Here is a 17,311-nt window from a genome sequence, read left to right on the forward strand (position 1 = left end):
TAAGTCAATCCAAACACCCTTCCTAAAAGAACCAACAAGATCAAATCCCTTATTTATGCTTTTAAAGTTAGCAAATGAGTGATTGACTCCAATAATGCCATTCAAAATAACCTTTATTGTTATCGTCTTTATCAGCGTCGTAAAATGAATGGTGCTGAAAAGTTCATTCAATATATTATTGCATTTTATATATTTTTGACCATCTTTATTAATCAGTTTGCTTATGTTCAATTCAAAAGTGGGTGATAGGAAAATCAAGTGTGTTAAGAAAAAGAAAGAAATGTAATAGAAGTAGTCATCGTATACAACAACAACAAACCCAGTATCATCTCACAAGTGGGATCTGGGGAGGGTAGGATATACGCAGATTAATACCCTCACCTTTGTGGGGGTAGGGAGACTGTTTTCGATAGACTCTTGGCTCAGAAATGTACCTGGCACATTAATGTTAGGAAAAAAAAATAAAAAAATATCAAGATACATAATAACAAAATACAAACTACTACCGGTAATAGATGGTAATAAATTTCCAGGAATAGAAAACTACGCAATGGCTGAATATTACTACTAAAGGATAAATAGAAGGTGGGGGGGGGGGGGGGGGGGGGGGGATTTGTTGGGGGGGGGTGGAACTCTCCGGATTCAGTTCCCTCCCTCCCCACACAGAAGACGACTACACTTAATTACCTACTAACTTTCTACCATAATTCTCGCAGCTGAAGTTGTACCATGTTTTGCCTAATCACCTCTCCCAAATTTTTTCGGCCTACCTCCACCTCTCCTAACTCCTAGTACAACCAACCTATCACACCTCCTTACTGGCGCATCCTCGCACCTCCTCTTCACATGTCCGAACCATCTCAGCCTCGCTCCCTTCATCTTGTCTGCCACCGAAAAGTAGTCATAGTATGTGAAAAGAATAAATGGTAGTTATTTGAAGTTCGCTTCTTTAGACTAAAGCTGAAATATTTTGAGAAATGTGATTAAACTTTCAGTGTAACATATAAAAGCAAATTCCCGGTACAAATTCTACCATATCCTAAGACCTGTTTAACAAGTAACTTAGTAGTATCAAATATTTTTATCTCTGCTCATTGCGATATATATATATGTTCTCTATTTTTATTAAGGCTCCAATTTGATTTTTTTTTTTTGTTCAAAGCATTATTCAATTTGATTTTTTTTGTTCAAAGCATTATTCAATTTATGCATTACCATTCTAATATTATGCGGTTAATTTTTAAGTACTTTAGGGGACTTTAGTGAAATAAAGAAAAGTATTTTGTAATATTGCTAGGTTTTGTTAGGAAACTACTTTTTATATTTACTCACGGGCTGTTGTTGGGAATATCTTTTGGTCTCAATCAAACAATTAAATTATGTGAAAAGACCTTTCAACAGTCTAACAAAAGGTCAAAAAGTATCCAACACGACAAACACATACAACGACATCGTTTGCATGTATTCAATATCAAAACGACATCGTTTGTCTTCACCCACCTAAACACCCGTTACATAGGTAGCAGGCTTTCAATAATGGAAGCTGCAAGGTAATGTCGCCGATTTTTCTCTCTTTCCTTCCAAATATATTTTATTTATTTTCTCTTTCTTTCTCCCCAAGCAACTTACAACTCTAAATATTCAACGCGTTGAATATTTATTTTCTCAGAAACTATAAATGTTTTCTCTAATAATTTAGTTTGATGAATTTCACAAGCAATCGAGTAAACCCTTGTCTCCGTTTAAACGCCGTCGTCTCGTGATCTACGCCGCTTTGTTTTCCTCTCCTCAGTTATCTCTTCTATCGTTTACTTCTTCATACAACAAAGACGACGGCGTTTAATCAATGAAAGGTATATCTGTTAAAAACATGGTAAAACTATTTTTTTTACTGTTTACTGTTTGGATCTGAACTGATTTGTTTCGATTTGCTTTGTTTTGGGTAGATCTGTTCGGATTTTGTTTTTTTCCCTGGAATTAATTTGTGATAATTTTTTTTCCCGATTTTATTGTTAATTTATGGATTTTTTTGTACTTTTTGGTTGTTAAATAATTCATGATTAATTGAATTGAATTTTTGCTGGATTTTTATTTGTGGCATGATAAATCATTGGAGAGAAGGTTAGCGTTGTTTTGATTTTTTTAAGTTGAAATTTGCTTTTAAACCATTACGTTTTAATTAATTGAGGGTTAGATTTGTAAATTTGAGCCAAATAGTTAATTTTGAAGACACTTGTTTGTGTGACATGTGGATTGTGTGTCTAATTTGTTGAGGAAAGGAAGTACTGTTGCTCCATTCTAATTTAAGTGTTTTAGTTTAACTGGACACGGAGTTTAAGAAGTAAGGGATACTTTTCAATCTTGTGTTTCTAAATTAAAGATGTGTGCAATGTACTAAAATGCCCTTTGACTTTTTGGTTTTAAACTTTGCCATGTTAGGGTTGGGACGGAGGGAGTAGTACGAGTAAGGAAGAGAAGAATGTTTTTATATAGAGGCATTTGACCACTTAAAGAGTTACTTCACCTAATTGTTAATATGCATTTTTAAGAATTAAATGACAATGATGCTAACCTAGTTTAGCAATGCCGTAGCTCCACAAAAGCTTGTATAGTGTCTATTGTTACATGAAGTGTGAAGAAATTACCTAGCTTTTGGGATTTGAACCTTGGTCCCTCATAGTCTCCCTCGTATATATATAGATATACATATTTATATATATATATATATATATATATATATATATATATATAAATATGTATATAACTTCCCGCTTCGGAATAAGTGTGATAAACGTTGAATTTCTCGATTTGAGGATCTGACGTCTTTTTTTCTTTTGAACAAGCCTTCGAAATCCAAATTTTGGGTCCTTTTATATATATATATATATGTGTGTGTGTGTGTGTGTGTGTGTATGTGCATATATATATATACACACATATACATGTATGTGTATACATTTATATGTGTATGTGTGTATATATGTACATATACATAAATGTATATATATGTGTGTGTCCTCGTGCGTGCACGCATGTTGTAGTTCAATTTTTGTGGTTACATGTTTGCTTAATTAAAGGTCCATTCCAGAAGGTTTTGAAAAAAAAAAAAACCGGAGTAAAACACGGAGTGGTCATGTAGCTGTTTCTCTGGGTGACTGTTCATTGTTTAATATTAGCTGAATGTAAGTGAGAGATTTGAAGGGTAATGCTAATGCTAATCTTGATTTTCTTGTTAGAAAGATAATGATAGCCCTTAATTCTGTTTTCCTTAGTTATTTCTTTATATCCGGAAATTTATATTTCAGCATTTATATGTCATATTTTTTGATCTACCAATACTAACAAAATTTATGTTTTCAGCGGAGGTGAATTAGATTAGCCTCTAAGTGACCTTTGTATAAAGGAAAATTTGTTGACTTTACACAAACATTATGGTGACAACGAGCTTCTGCCGAGATGGCCACTCATTGCAGAATTTGGTAGGTTTCTCAAAGTTACAATAAATAATTTACTGGCTTTTTAGGGAGAGATGTTCACACTGACGGGAAGTAAATAAATCTGACACCAAATCAGATGCATTTAGGAGTGTGAAACTCACCAAATCAGATGCATTAAGGAGTGTGAAACTTACCTTTATTTCACAAATTAATGTGTAATTTACTTCTATTTCACAAAAAGTATGAAATTTACCTCTATTGCTTCATTTGCTTGAGTAGTTCAGGATCATTCAGTTGGTATTAGTCTATTTAGATTACTTTAGCTTTGTAGCTTATGAACTATGACATGTTCTGTTATTTGCTGAGTATCGTGATGTTCATATGAAAAGATTTCTTGTCCATTTTATCTCGAATGAGTGAGTTTCTATTTGCCTTCTTTTTCTTGCCAGGTTTTGCATTTTGTTCTCCATGACATGGCTTCTCAGAAATTTATTATGGCAGACCGGTGCTATACTAATCTAGGATTTAGTCTTTCAGTTAGTGATTTGTAAATTGTAGTTGCCTGTAGATAAATGGAGTCAAACTGGGTTAAAGTTTTAGATAATGGCCGTAGGACAGCAGCAGTCTACTCAAGAAATAAAGTAGCATCTCAGCTTGTGGCACATATAGTTGGAGCTGGCACTGAGAAGCTTGATGAGCTATCATTTCAATCAAACTGTAGCTCATTTTATAACAAGCTTGGGAAGAGGAAAAGGACTGTAGACGGTGAGTCTGATTGCCGATCACATCTCAGGAAGTCGATACTTAAGAACTACTCAAATTTCATGAAAAGTGGACTGCCCCAACGTGTTTTATTTCATCAGAATGGTGAATGGAATGATTTCCCTCAAGATATTGTTCGTATAGTTAAAGAGGACTTCCGTGCAAAGAAGGCTGTGATTGAGGTGAACTTTGGTGGCTTTCATGTAATACTTGATATTCTATATATGGTTCAGGTAAATCTGGTAACTGGTTTAGAGAAACCTATTGGCTGGATAGACGAAGCAGGTGGCTGTTTCTTCCCCGATTTACGTCTTGTCAGTTGTAAAACGCATGACAACTTTGCAATCCACTCACAGAGAACTGAAGAATTCAGTGCTGCTGAGCCGGATAGGGCAACTAAAATCAAGTTGCATCTTGACATAGACTTTAATGGACAGAACAATTGCAATTTCGAAGAATGCGTGGAAGAGTCGAATGTTAATTTTAAAAGGATTAAAGTTTATCCTTTTAAAGATAATCAAGAATTTGCTGGTGATAAAAAATCAGATACTAAAATGGAAATAGTTGCAGAAAATCAACAGAATCAGGAAAGTCGGTCTTCTAAATTAGAAGATACTCTAAAGTTGGTGGATGCAGAATCTGTTAAAATTATGTTTGTTAAGGGAATGAATACCATTCATAAGGTGGATATAGTCGAAATTAGTCAATGCTCAAGTAAATATATGAAAAATCGCTTGGAACTGTTTGAGAAGCAGGTTGAGATAACCCAAAAGTATCGCGGAAATTCCAATGTCCGTTATGCTTGGTTTGCCGCTTCCAAAGAGGTAATATCCACAATTATGAACTATGGCCTTGCGCATGGGGTACCTAGACAGAAGACTAATCTTGGAGTCGGAGTGCACCTCTTTGCACAGGACTGTGCCTCTAAAAGGTTGGATAATACTTTGTATTGTGACATCATTTTTATTGATGATTTCTTCATTATTGTTAGGAGTTTCAATATCCAACCTTTTAGAATGTTACCAGATTTTAAAAAAAAAAAAATAATAAAAAAAAATCATGCTCTTAGAACTGTTTTGAAATTTATGCAGTAGCTTAATGGAGTTCATTAATCTTTGTGGTTATTTTCGTTTTTTCTTTGCCTCTTTATCAGTGCTGCTGGCTGTGATATTGACGAAAATGGAGTTCGTTACATGGTGCTTTGTCGTGTCATTTTGGGCAATGAAGAACTTTTGCATTTTGGCTCTAAGCAATCTCATCCGAGCAATGAGAAATATGATAGTGGTGTTGATGATCTGGAGAGTCCTACTTATTATACTGTTTGGAATATGAATATGAATACACACATATATCCGGAGTATGTTGTGAGCTTCAGGATGTCTTCAGGAGCAGAAGGTCTCTATTTATCTCCTTTTCTCGGTACATTTAATTGTCAGAGTATCATGATTAGTATGAAACTAAAGAATGTATTAACTGTTAATTACTCTTAAGTATGTCGCACCTTTCCTTAAAGAGAAACTACACCATTTCCTGTTATTTTGAATATTCCGGTTCTTCAGACTTCAAAGTAACAGAAGTTTCAGTTCTCGTTTTAGCTGTGAAATCACTTAAAAAGTATCTGTTAATTCTACATTTGGGGACCTGTTAAAACTTACATTATAAATACAATTACTATGCTTTATCAACTAACATATTAAAATTGGATTCGCACTGCTTTGGTGATCATGTTATGGGTTACTCTTAACTTTACCTGCTATATAAAGAGGGGTTTTTGAGATATTTGCTCCTTGAGAAAAGTTCTGAACACATATTTGAATCCTTGTAATGATTATCATGAGGTGCAACTCTCCTTATCAAAAAAACATGAGGTGCAACTCTATAATTTTGTTTTTGTAAAGTAAATAACTCTTTAACTTTCATAACAATTATCAGGTTGTGTTGCCACTTTCCCCACATTTAAAGTTGAAGGATTGGGGTCAATATGACAATGACATATATTTCTTAGACTTGTTATGTAGTTGTTCTATTTCTAGTGCCTCACATTGAATGATCTTGATTCTAAACTATTTATGCTCTGAGGATCATCCTTATGATTAGCTTAATTCTTTTTTTTTGTTTTTTTTGTTTTTTTTTTTTAAATTTAAAAAAAATATTTGTAACTGCTGAAGACAGCATTTGATGGAACATCGCTTGGAAACCACAGATCAACCTGTTTGGTGTCTTTTTGGGATAATTGGGTTGTGATATGCCATTGTTAAAATGTCTGTGGGGCTTTTGGCATACGTCATTGATATTTTATGGGCTCTTCAGGACGTTAAGCATGACGCATTATTTTGATACATATAAACTTTTATATCATTGTGGAGAAGGTTCTCGAGTAGGAATAGCTTATCAATGATTAGAAGAGACAGAAAATTGCAATCATATAATTCACTGCTCAAAGGCATTTGAAGTAGATAGATAAGATTTTCAACCTCTTTTACAGCATAACATTTTGTTTTATTTATCCTAGGCAAAAAAAAAAAAGATTAGTCACAGAACAATTTATGTCAGTTTAATGTGCCGATCATATTTATGCTTTTCAAATTTCTTTATTACCTCTTACTGATGGTTGGCGTGCTGAATGAGTAATCTTCAGGTTCAAATACATTTTACTTCTGGTAGAGTTTGTTTAGCCAATCTAATCTCAGAAGTGGCTCTGAGTTTGCATTTTGTTTCCCCAGGGGCTCCAATAAAGGAAGAAAGTAGGCTTGATGTCTCCGGAGTTACTTCTCAGGGATATGAAGAGCAGTTGGACTTGAATAAATTGCCTATAGAATTGGTAATCCTTCATTCGACTTGCCCCTCATTCCACCTGATCCCCTCCCACAGTAGCGTGATGAAAATAGAAAAGAGAAATTGTCTTTGTTATTGTTTTTGCTAATATTATAAGGTGAACAAAAAATATTTTGAGGGAAAGGTAACTAACATGTGTCCTATTTGCCTTACTACATCAATATGGAGCAACATGAAGTGCTTCTCTTGGCACAAGTTGATTGCTTCAGTGGGTACCTTCTGTGCTCTCCTCTTCAGAAACTGAGCTTTAACTTGAGATTGTATATTTTGCCGCGGGTCCGCACAAGAAGTTGCAATATGATGTTTGAAGGCTTTGCAGCATCGCAGATTTTCGCCTATATATGAATGTTCATACACAGACAGACCCTGGCGAACTTGTAAGAAGTGGATTAAAGTTAGCTTCTTAGAGAATGTCTGAATTCTATAGTTTACTCAAAAAAAGAATGTCTGAATTCTATAGTTTTGATCATTTTGTCAGCAGAAATGTTTGGATGTCAAGCATGGTTGCACTTGATTTCCTCGCTTACGGTAATCTTAATTGTAGGAAGAACGAGAATGATCTAGTCTCCTGTTCCGTTCTTTTAGTTGATTGTTCGGAGTCTGGATTAATAAACGAAGGGTGTAGTTCCCAGTGAGGGACTGTTCGCAAGTTTTAGCTAAAGGAGCATTTGGCATGAAGATATCTTGACAAAATAAGAAGCAATCTGGGTGATAAATTTCTCTCTCTTGGCTTGTGACATACGTTGATGTGGACATGTTAATGAAATTGTTGATGCAATTGCTTTGCATAGCATATCTACGTGCAGAAACTATTAGGTGGCAAGGCAGTTTTGCGTGTTTATAACAAACAACCTAGTCAAAAGATGTTCTCTATTTTCAGCCTCCACCTTCTTTTAGTGTTAGAGGTTTTGGGGTAAACAAGTCATTTCATGTTTGCTTGATTTTTGTCATTTAGTTTAATAATTTTATCATTCACGTGCAAAGAAGCATGGGAATTTCCTTGGATTTTGGCCTATTAAGTTAATAGTCTTTCTTTAACACTTCTTGTTTTATGCGATTAGGGAAATTGTCAGCAATATCAGTTTGTAAGCAACCTACAGCAATCCCATGATGTTGGTATGAGTAGAAATAAAGCCCCCAAATCGCCCTGGATGCCTTTCTCTATGTTATTTGGAGCTATTTCAGCTAAAGTCTCTCCCAAAGATATGAAATTGGTTCATGCACACTATGACTTGTTCAGGGTATGTTGTGTTGTCAGTTGTGTGTAACAATTTTCTTTTTAACTTTGTTCCTGCTCCCTGAATCTCTCTCCTCCGTCTTTTTCTTAGAGCAAGAAAATTTCCCGGAACGATTTCATTAAAAAGCTGAGATTGATAGTGGGTGATCAATTATTGAAGTCTACTGTGACCAATCTTCAATGCAAGGTATGATCGGAATGTGCTTTGATCCATATATAATTCGGTAGTTTGGTACTTAGATGGGGGCGTTTGTTGACAAGTGCACTTGTCTCAAATTGATCTATTAATTTTGGGTTTAAGAGAAGTGGGACGAAATGGTTTGCTCTTAGTAAGCAACATACTTCACTCAAAAAAGTTTAGTTGTCACATGTATTTGTTTGTTTTATATTTCATTTTGGTCCAAGAATCTATCCTCTAAATTTTAAAATACCCTTGTTGTGGCTGAACTATTATTTTGGTCTCCATTATGTTTCACTTTTTTATCTTTCAAGAAGTGAACTTCATACTGATGTGATATCATCATAACAGGAAAGCTCATAAGTTCAGGGGTGGATTACAGAAAGGCATGATGGAATTCTTTTCTTGTATTAGTACTGATCCACTATTTGCTAATGGATGAAATTATCTTAACATCAAAACAAGTGTGGTCATTTTAAAAAATCTTTAGATAATTTAGAATCTAAACGCTAGATTAGATAGACGCCTTAATGTAATTGCATTTATGTAGGACTTGCATGTCAACTGGTATATTGTCCATGTATTGAACAAACATTTCTTCTGATGATAAACTCTAATCTTGCGTCACTACAAGGGAAGTCATGTAAAGTTTGTATGTCTTATCCCATGTTAACCCACTTGTGGGGATAATGTTAGGCCTATTTTTCCACATATCCTATTGGAGGAAAGAATTTATGATACTCTCCTCTTCCTAAGAAAATCCTTTTTAGTGAAGTAGTTTCACTAATGGCATCAACAAGATGCAAGCATTACAAAAGATAAGGACAGCAAAAAAAAAAAAAAAAGGATCAGTGCTTATACATATGCCTAAACTGCTAGGCTACTGAATGAATTGTATAGAATGGGTTTTGAGGTGTAAAAAGTCTGTCCTTTTGTTTGCAGGTGCCTTCCACATCTCCGTGCTCTTCGAGTGTGCCGAGCGGTGAGAGTTTTTGTTGAGGCTGTACCAGAAAGGTGTGCTGAGCGGTGAGAGTTTTTGTTGAGGCTGTACCAGAAAGGTGGTCTTCTGCTTGGTAGCGAAGAGTTCCATCTTTAACGATCAATGCATTGTCGTCGTCTTCTCTTTGGCTTGTCTTTTATTTGTTCTTGGGTGTTAATGTAGGTTGAATTTCGTTGAACATATGGTCATTAGATGCAGTGGTGTCAAAACGTACCCTTTCTGTTCTTCTATGTGCGACTTTCATTCTCTCCTATTTGTGATGGCAATAATTGGTGCATGGCAGAAGTTTCAAGAGCATAAGATTGATTTTAGGTGGCAGAAGTTACAAGAGCGCTAGTTATCTCCTCCCTAGCCCTGAAGAGAATAAAATAATGGTAAAACATAGACATTGTATAAAAAAAGGAGAGGGGCATTATATTAAAGCCGCTATTAGGCTTGAGGTTGCAATTTATCATTTGGGATTCGTGATGCATAATCTGAGCTCGCCTCCATGGTGTTTTGTTTTACTTGCGGCGTCACGTTCTTATAGTTCGCTTCCCAAAAAAAAAAAACTTTTAAATCTTGGAGGTTCAGTAATGCGGTAGTAGTTTTGGGCTAATTCTCTTTTGAAGGAACGGGCTATCTCCCAAATGAATGATACAACTAGGGGTTTAGTAGTTTGAACGAATATGTATGAACTGAAAGTGCAAAATTGACAAACTCGTTTTGTACTCCCTCGAACAGTTGACACTCATACAACCGCTCAAATGTGCATATCATTTAGAATGAAAGTTGACTAGGAGTGCCAAACCACTTTAATATCTTTACTCTTGCACCCCTTGTGTTATGCTTTTTGGTATTAGCTTTTCCTTTACCAGTTAAATGTATATCAAGTATTGATCATTCTTCATGTTTCCATCAAAGCTTTTAGCACAGGTACGCAAAATGCTTTGTAATGTTATCGTGAAGGTAATTCATTTTATCCCATAAATTCTGTACGTGTCTATGCTATATTGGATTAAATTTTAAAATGATGAGCCAAATAATGTCTTTTTTTTTTTTTTTTTTTTTTTAGCGCGGATTGCCCTTCATTTGGGGGGACTTTAATTTTTGCCCTTCAAATTGGTGGTCTTTAAGTTTTGTCCAACGCCTAATAATCCGAGGTTGTGGATTCGAATCTTAGCTCAATTCAAAAGGGGGAAAAATTAAAGACTGACAATTTGAGGGCCAAAAATTAAAGATCACCCCAGCGAAGGCCAATCCTGCAAATTCCATTTCAACGGAAAAATATTGATGAGCCAGATAGAGATAGCTCAAAATAAGGACAAAAAGAAAAAAGCCTCCGTGCAGACAGCCCGAGGGCAATTCGTACCCTTCTTTTGGGGTGGTCAATAAATTTTGCCCCTCATATTTGAAATCTTTAAATTTTGCCCTTCGGCTAAAACCCACGGGTTCCAGGTTCGAACTCTCACTCAATCAAAAATTTTAAAAAAATTTGCAAGGTAGAGTTTAAATCTCGCTATGTCTCCACCGGCATACACTTTTTAAGGAATTACCAAAGTTATGCCGGATCCGGCATACTTATGCCTTATGGGCAGATTTGGCATAAGTATGCCGGGTCCGGCATACTTATGGGTAAACTTTTAATTAAGCCTTAACTAAATATTTTTTTCTAGTTATGCTTTATGAGACAGACTTTTAGTTAAGGCATAACTAAAAGTATGCCCCATAAGGCATAACTTTTCCTTAAGACATAGACTTTGTCTTATAAGACAAATTTTTAGTTATGCCTTAAGGAAAAGTTCCGCCTTATAGGGCATACTTTTAGTTATGCCTTATGGAGCATACTTTTAGCTATGCCTTAACTAAAAGTCTGCCCTATAAAGCATAACTAGGAAAAGACTTTTAGTTAAGGCTTAACTAAAAGTTTACCCATTAAAAGTTTGTTCATAAATATGTCAGACTCGGCATAAACTTGTTAAGGATTTACCAAAGTTATGCCAGACCCGGCATACTTATGCCAAATCTGCCCATAAGACATGAGTATGCCGGGTCCAACATAACTTTGGTAATTCCTTAACAAGTGTATGACGGGTCCGGCATACACGCGACAATTTTTTTTTTTTAATTTATGCTTGAGCGGGGGTTCGAACCCAAAACTTTATGATTTCTGCGTGAAAGCTCAGGGTTGCAGCGCGAAGGGCAAAAATTAAAGACCAGTAATATGAGCGACATAAGTTAAAGATCACAAATATGAGTTGCAAATTTTAAAGACCACCCAAAAGAAGGGCAATCCGTGCAAAAAAATGACAGTCCGTCAATGTCCAAAAAGTTACAATTCAGACTGTAATGCTGCTTTTTTAAAGTTCAGCAGCATCTACTCAATTGAGTTTTTTTTCTTTTTCTTTCCAATTTCCCTTTTAAATATGTGAACAAAAAGAAACATCAAATTGACGCCTAAAAAGAAAAGTTAACCACGGGGACTTAATGTTACGAGTAAATAGCTAATACAGATAAATTGAAAGAACTAACAAAATACCAAAAATGACTTCCCTAGATATGCTAGGCTATGTCGCTCGGACTCTTCAAAATTATCGACGGGTGCATGTCGGATCCTCCAAATGTAGTGTATATTTGGAGGATCTGACACGAGTGCGGCAACATTTTTGGAGAGTCTGAGCAACATAGATGCTAGGGAACGAGGAAAAGATAATTTCTTAACACTTGAGCTAACCAAACATATTGAGAGAGATTTTCTTTTCTCCATAGCAATTACACCGTTCAATGGAAACTGGTTTCAAATGAATGGCCTTTGTGTGAACCACAGTTTTCTAAGGGCATTCTAGATAATCAATTGGTCTTTGTCGGAGCAAAGCCAAAGTCTTATTTTTCAATTAACATAAAGAATATGGACAGCATCCAATTTGATGCCCTCAGGAGGAAAATTTCTAATTATATCATACATTGACAAAAAAAAATACAAGGGGGAAAGGTGAGAGAAATAGTTACAGTTAAATGCATTACACTCTGACTCTTCTATGAGGAGGGAGAAGACACATCAGGGCTACTTGACGGGTCCCAACCTGGTGGTTTGATGTCTGGCCAATCACCTCGGCAGCCCAACCTTATGTATAAACTCTTTTTTCCTTCAGAACAGAAGAACAAAATACCGATAAGATGATAAGCTTGTACCAATTTCCAATTCATGTCAAGGCAAAAGTCTCTTTATTTATAATGCTACAACATTAGTGTGCAATGATGATTGTCAGGTTAGTTGTATATATTATCATGTGCATTATGAACAAAGTTATGGAAGGAAATATCAAGAAAGGTTATTCAACATACTGACATATTTAAATCATTACACTTGTGAAAGCACTTTCAGCATCTAGTTTATGGAAATTTTTTCCCTTTTCTGCCTTTTGGAGACAAAATAAGCCTATCCGTAATACACTCAAAGATCATTTGTGAAGAGCTAGGTGTACGACAAACCGTTGCCATGAAATGAAGTGTACCTGGAAGGTCTTTATCTGCCAAAATTAAGCGCTTAAGGGCACTGAGAACAGCCTGAGCTACTGCTTTTGAATAGTTAGGATCCCAACCTCCGAGCTTGACTACCACTTCAGCATTAGAGTAACCTCGACCACTATCTTGCATGTTCCTTTTTGCTTCCTCTTTCGCAGATTCTTCATCTGAAATTGATATCAAACAAAGACCAGCTTAAGAAACACAACAAAAATTATATTAGATGAGAAGCAGCTTGAGAAGCATACCATAATTCCATTACAACTTAGTGGTGCACTTGGCAATTTATTAAAAATAAATATGTAGTCACTCCTAGACTATTGAAACACAAAGGGACTGGAAACACATGTACGGACAAAAAAGAGCAATATAAAACAATAGACGTGACTTGTAAAACATACTGTACACGCAAATGAAGGATAGAGAGAGTTTAGTTTCCTAACCTGTGGCTTGAGAAAGGGAAAGCCATACTGTGAATCCAGAAAAAATATGCCTCCATTTGTTTACTCTACCAGCAGCACCTCCCTTCCCTCCCGAGGTTGCAATAACGGCACGGGCATGGCTAAAACAAGAATCAAATATAATATGTTTCTACTTCCAGTACCAAGTGAAATGAGTAAAGACATACAAGACAAAGTGAATACCTACTCAGACTCTCTAGTATAGCGCTTTCTGCTTCTGCTACTGCATCAGACCCCTCCTCATTAACCCCTGGAATTGGTTAGAGAACAATTAAATAAAGGAAAGAATGTTCAAAATAAATTGGGATACCCAATATTTGCTTTATCTTTTGCCCTAGTTATTTGCTTTATCATTGTGCAGTTATGACAATTCTGATCTTCCTTGTAGACACTTCATTTTCTATTGTCTTTCCTTGTAAACATATCGTTTAGCGACAGTTATCTTCTTCTATGAAGAGAAAAATGGATGCAACTCACATGATTCCATTGATTGTTTGGCATATGCTTCTAGCAGCTCCTTTGTACTAAGTGGAGTGTACCTAACCACCATAAGAGTTGAACAAAGTTTTTAGAAGATCTTGACTAAAGCAGCAAGCAAGAATCCGGAGGGTGAAGAGTAAAGAGGAAATGGCGTAATTTAATATAAAAGGACGAACGTGAATGTGGACGAAGGAAAATGGTAACTAATCCATATCTTTTGTCAAGTGAAAAATTGATATTTAGAAAAAATCATTATACAGGTTGTGTATGTGATTCATATATATCTTTATGCATAGGTTTGGTGAAAAAGGACTACTATATGGCAGAGGGGGAGCAAGTATTTTGAGTTCATCGGTTCTGGTTTCTAGAGAAGCCAATTTACTGGGTTTTAAATAAATTATTTATGCATAATAAATAGTTTTTTAACCACAGATACAAAGCATGGGTAAAGCTATTGGGTTTTGCCAAACCAGTCGACTGATTTGTAGCTTTGCTCCTGACATATGGCATACCAAATGTAGGCAAAGCGGGTTCAACATACTTTGAAATGGAGTTTAGGCGAAATCTCTATTAAGGTAAAATCTCCATTTATTTGAAAGCACATCCTTAGTTTTGGTGTCAGGGTGAAGAAAGTTTTTTACTTTACTTTAAAAAAAGAAGTAAAATCTCTATTTATTGGAGGGAGGCATATATTTGAAGCGTTTTTTTGCCAAGTTCTTCTGAATTTGAGGGTTAGATATTAACAAAAGAAAGGTTATTTCTTCCCATTTGTCCTAGCCTTGGTGGATAGAGTTATCTGCTACTTGTTGCTAGTGGGAGGTGGCAGGTATCCCGTGGAATTAGTCGAGGTGTACACAAGTTGGCCATGACACCACGTTTATCAAAAAAAAGAAAAAAAAAAAAGAAGAAAAAGAAAGGCTACACAGTGGATGCCAGCTCATACCCTTTAGCTCTCTCAAATGTAGTAGCATTAGCTTTTACTCAAGAAAGTGAGGAACATACCCTAGTCCAACAGCCAGTTCTCGAGCAATCCTCTCGTTGATTTCAGTTGATTCCCCAACTAAGTATATTGATGTTCCTCTAAGGAGTTGTGTAATTCCAGCACTCAGGGACTCCCAAGACTCCACAATGTCAGGCCATTTCAACTCAGAGTTTTGCTTCTTCAAGCTAATTACTAATTGATCTTCATCTATGTACCTACATGACACAATTTATTTAAGCAAGTGTTCCGCAAAGATATTACAAGTTCAGTAATATTACGTTTATGTTTACCATATTGTCTCTGCAGGCTTTATCTTCTCATACAGAGTACTGGTTTCCATTAGAGTCCGAATGATTCCAGATTGATGTACTCTAATTGCTAATGAGCTATCATTTGCATCTACATGTATGTCCTTCGGAGTTACATCTCCCTGCCCAAGTTCTAATCTCAACTCCACCTCAGAAGAGCCATCAGAAAACTGCAATACATTTCACAATTGGGTCGGTAAGAGAAGCTAATACATTCTGAATAAGAGCAAATTTATATTTAAAAAGTTAACAGGGAGCTGTACTATCTTAATTGTTTACTACCAAATGCAAAGAACATAAGCATAGTCAGCAAAAGTATCAATGCAATTTTCACATATAATATGCATTTTTTAGGTTGCTCGATTTTGCACCTAAACTTCATGTTCTGTTCATTTCTTGCTGTGTGGTGTGGGATGCTGATACTCTTCTGCCAGCTCCTTAATTCTTCCCTGATAAAGATACACATTAATAATAGTTGCACGTAGACTTAGGATACGTTTGGTAGTTGGTACTATTTCAAATATTCATCAAAATATAGGGAATTTACTGCCTCGGTCCCAAATTAGTTGTCATGTTTCGTTTCTCGAGAGTCAAGCTATGTGAATTTTAACCAACATTTTAAAACTTGTTTTCTCATCAAATTAACATGAGAAAGGTTGCGACTTGTAATACTTTTCGTACAGTTCTTGACAATCTAAATTTTAATTTTAAAATATTAAGTTGGTATAATCCAATTTAGCTTTAAAAATTAGTCAAATTGACTCTCCATAAGCAAAACATGACAACTAATTTGGAATAGAGGGAGTATTGACTAAATCAATATCTAGTATTTGCTTGAACTTAATGGTAAGTTGCATAGGACAGTGACAAAAGGTGAGACAACAAGGATAGCATTATGGTGATAGTGTGAATAGTAAAGGTAAATAAAATGTTCCCAAAAGAAGATGAATTTGCATAGCAGGCAAAAGGGTCTATGATTAAAGTATTCTTGAACATAATATTACCTCATACTGAGTGTTATTTGTAGAAGCAATAGGAAGATTACTGCAGTGAAGTGGATTGAGTTTCTTGAAATTGCTGCAGCCCAAACGGGGAATAGCAGAATAAAAGCTCGAAATATGTGGGAATGTGTGTTTTGAGAAAGGAGGAAAATTCTTTAGAATTGAGAGTGGAACTTTAATGGGATTTCTGTACAGGAAATTGAGAGCCACTGAAGAAGAAGAAGCAGCCATGTTTGCTTTGCTTCTGAAAATGGACAAGATAAGAAATGTAGGGCTTTTTTTTTTTTTTTTTTTGGAACTTTACAGATAGCTCCTGTTAGTTTGATGGAATTACAATTTTCTATTTTTTTATAAATAATAAGTGCCAAGGAGGGACGAACACAGCAATCCCTCCTTGTACCCACTGCTTTTCAAATTATACCCACAGTGAATATTTATATCAAAAGCTATATAACTTGTACATTTTAATCAATTATTTTTATATCTATGTAGACATATGTCATAATGCTTAATATTTATTCCTTTCTCATGTAACTTGTACATTTTAATCAATTATTTTTATATCCATGTAGACATATGTCATAATACTTAATATTTATTCCTTTCTCATGTATAGACATATGCACTTCAAATTTAATTCTCAGACATATTTATTTTTTCCGTGCACTTTTACTTATTCACTTTTGACTTTTCGTCTTCTAACTCAATATTTATTCTCTTCTCATATATAGACATATGCAGTTCAATTTTAATTCCCCTACACAAATTTATTTCCTCCATGCACTTTTACTTGTTCACTTTTGACTTTTTACATTCTTATAGAAAAAGTACCAAAAGCTATCTAACTTGTATACTTTATTCAATTATTTTTATATCTCATGTAGACATATGTCATAATACTTAATATTTATTCCCTTCTCATATATAGACGTATGCACTTCAAATTTAATTCTCCTACACAAATTTATTTCCTCCATGCACTTTTACTTGTTCACTTTTGACTTTTTACATTCTTAACATATTTATTTCCTCCGTGCACTTTTACTTGTTCACTTTTAACTTTTCATGTTCTAGCTGAATATTTATTCTCTTCTCATGTATAGACATATGCAGTTCAATTTTAATT

The 17,311-nt window shown here is 35.2% G+C and overlaps 2 protein-coding genes across 4 annotated transcripts; one reads left to right on the forward strand and one right to left on the reverse strand.

Moving 5' to 3' along the window:
* Positions 1 to 1,528: 1,528 nt before the first annotated feature.
* LOC132635344 (inactive poly [ADP-ribose] polymerase RCD1-like) lies at positions 1,529 to 9,702 on the forward strand. 3 transcript variants are annotated; one of them, XM_060351701.1, is made up of 8 exons: positions 1,529 to 1,550; positions 3,361 to 3,479; positions 3,887 to 5,130; positions 5,353 to 5,594; positions 6,923 to 7,020; positions 8,096 to 8,275; positions 8,363 to 8,458; positions 9,392 to 9,702. In XM_060351701.1, the coding sequence occupies exons 3-8, from the start codon at positions 4,010 to 4,012 to the stop codon at positions 9,446 to 9,448; spliced, it is 1,794 nt and encodes a 597-aa protein (XP_060207684.1). In that variant the 5' UTR covers positions 1,529 to 1,550; positions 3,361 to 3,479; positions 3,887 to 4,009; the 3' UTR covers positions 9,449 to 9,702. The 3 variants fall into 3 exon arrangements, with proteins under 3 accessions (XP_060207684.1, XP_060207683.1, XP_060207685.1); XM_060351700.1 differs by lacking the exon at positions 1,529 to 1,550 and adding an exon at positions 1,557 to 1,853; XM_060351702.1 differs by lacking the exons at positions 1,529 to 1,550; positions 3,361 to 3,479 and adding an exon at positions 1,557 to 1,853.
* A 2,456-nt stretch (positions 9,703 to 12,158) lies between these two features.
* Positions 12,159 to 16,487, reverse strand: LOC132635345 (probable inactive shikimate kinase like 2, chloroplastic). The gene is made up of 8 exons (XM_060351703.1): positions 16,189 to 16,487; positions 15,167 to 15,354; positions 14,897 to 15,091; positions 13,892 to 13,953; positions 13,598 to 13,664; positions 13,397 to 13,515; positions 12,944 to 13,120; positions 12,159 to 12,574 (listed from the first exon to the last, which is right to left on the reverse strand). Exons 1-8 carry the CDS (start codon positions 16,414 to 16,416, stop codon positions 12,465 to 12,467), a joined length of 1,146 nt encoding a protein of 381 aa, XP_060207686.1. The 5' UTR covers positions 16,417 to 16,487; the 3' UTR covers positions 12,159 to 12,464.
* Positions 16,488 to 17,311: the final 824 nt, after the last annotated feature.

The sequence above is a fragment of the Lycium barbarum genome, chromosome 4 (assembly GCF_019175385.1).
Source record: "Lycium barbarum isolate Lr01 chromosome 4, ASM1917538v2, whole genome shotgun sequence".
Taxonomy (NCBI): Eukaryota; Viridiplantae; Streptophyta; class Magnoliopsida; order Solanales; family Solanaceae; genus Lycium; species Lycium barbarum.

Bases quoted from the DNA above. Each gene is read 5' to 3' on its own strand.
- LOC132635344 (XM_060351701.1), top strand. From the start codon at position 4,010: ATGGAGTCAAACTGGGTTAAAGTTTTAGATAATGGCCGTAGGACAGCA. The intron at 5,131-5,352 runs GTTGGATAATAC...CCTCTTTATCAG, and splicing joins CAGGACTGTGCCTCTAAAAG to TGCTGCTGGCTGTGATATTG. The intron at 5,595-6,922 runs GTCTCTATTTAT...TTGTTTCCCCAG, and splicing joins GATGTCTTCAGGAGCAGAAG to GGGCTCCAATAAAGGAAGAA.
- LOC132635345 (XM_060351703.1), bottom strand. From the start codon at position 16,416: ATGGCTGCTTCTTCTTCTTCAGTGGCTCTCAATTTCCTGTACAGAAAT. The intron at 13,954-14,896 runs GTATGTTCCTCA...TATGGTGGTTAG, and splicing joins GAACTGGCTGTTGGACTAGG to GTACACTCCACTTAGTACAA. The intron at 12,575-12,943 runs GTACACTTCATT...TCTGTTCTGAAG, and splicing joins GGCAGATAAAGACCTTCCAG to GAAAAAAGAGTTTATACATA.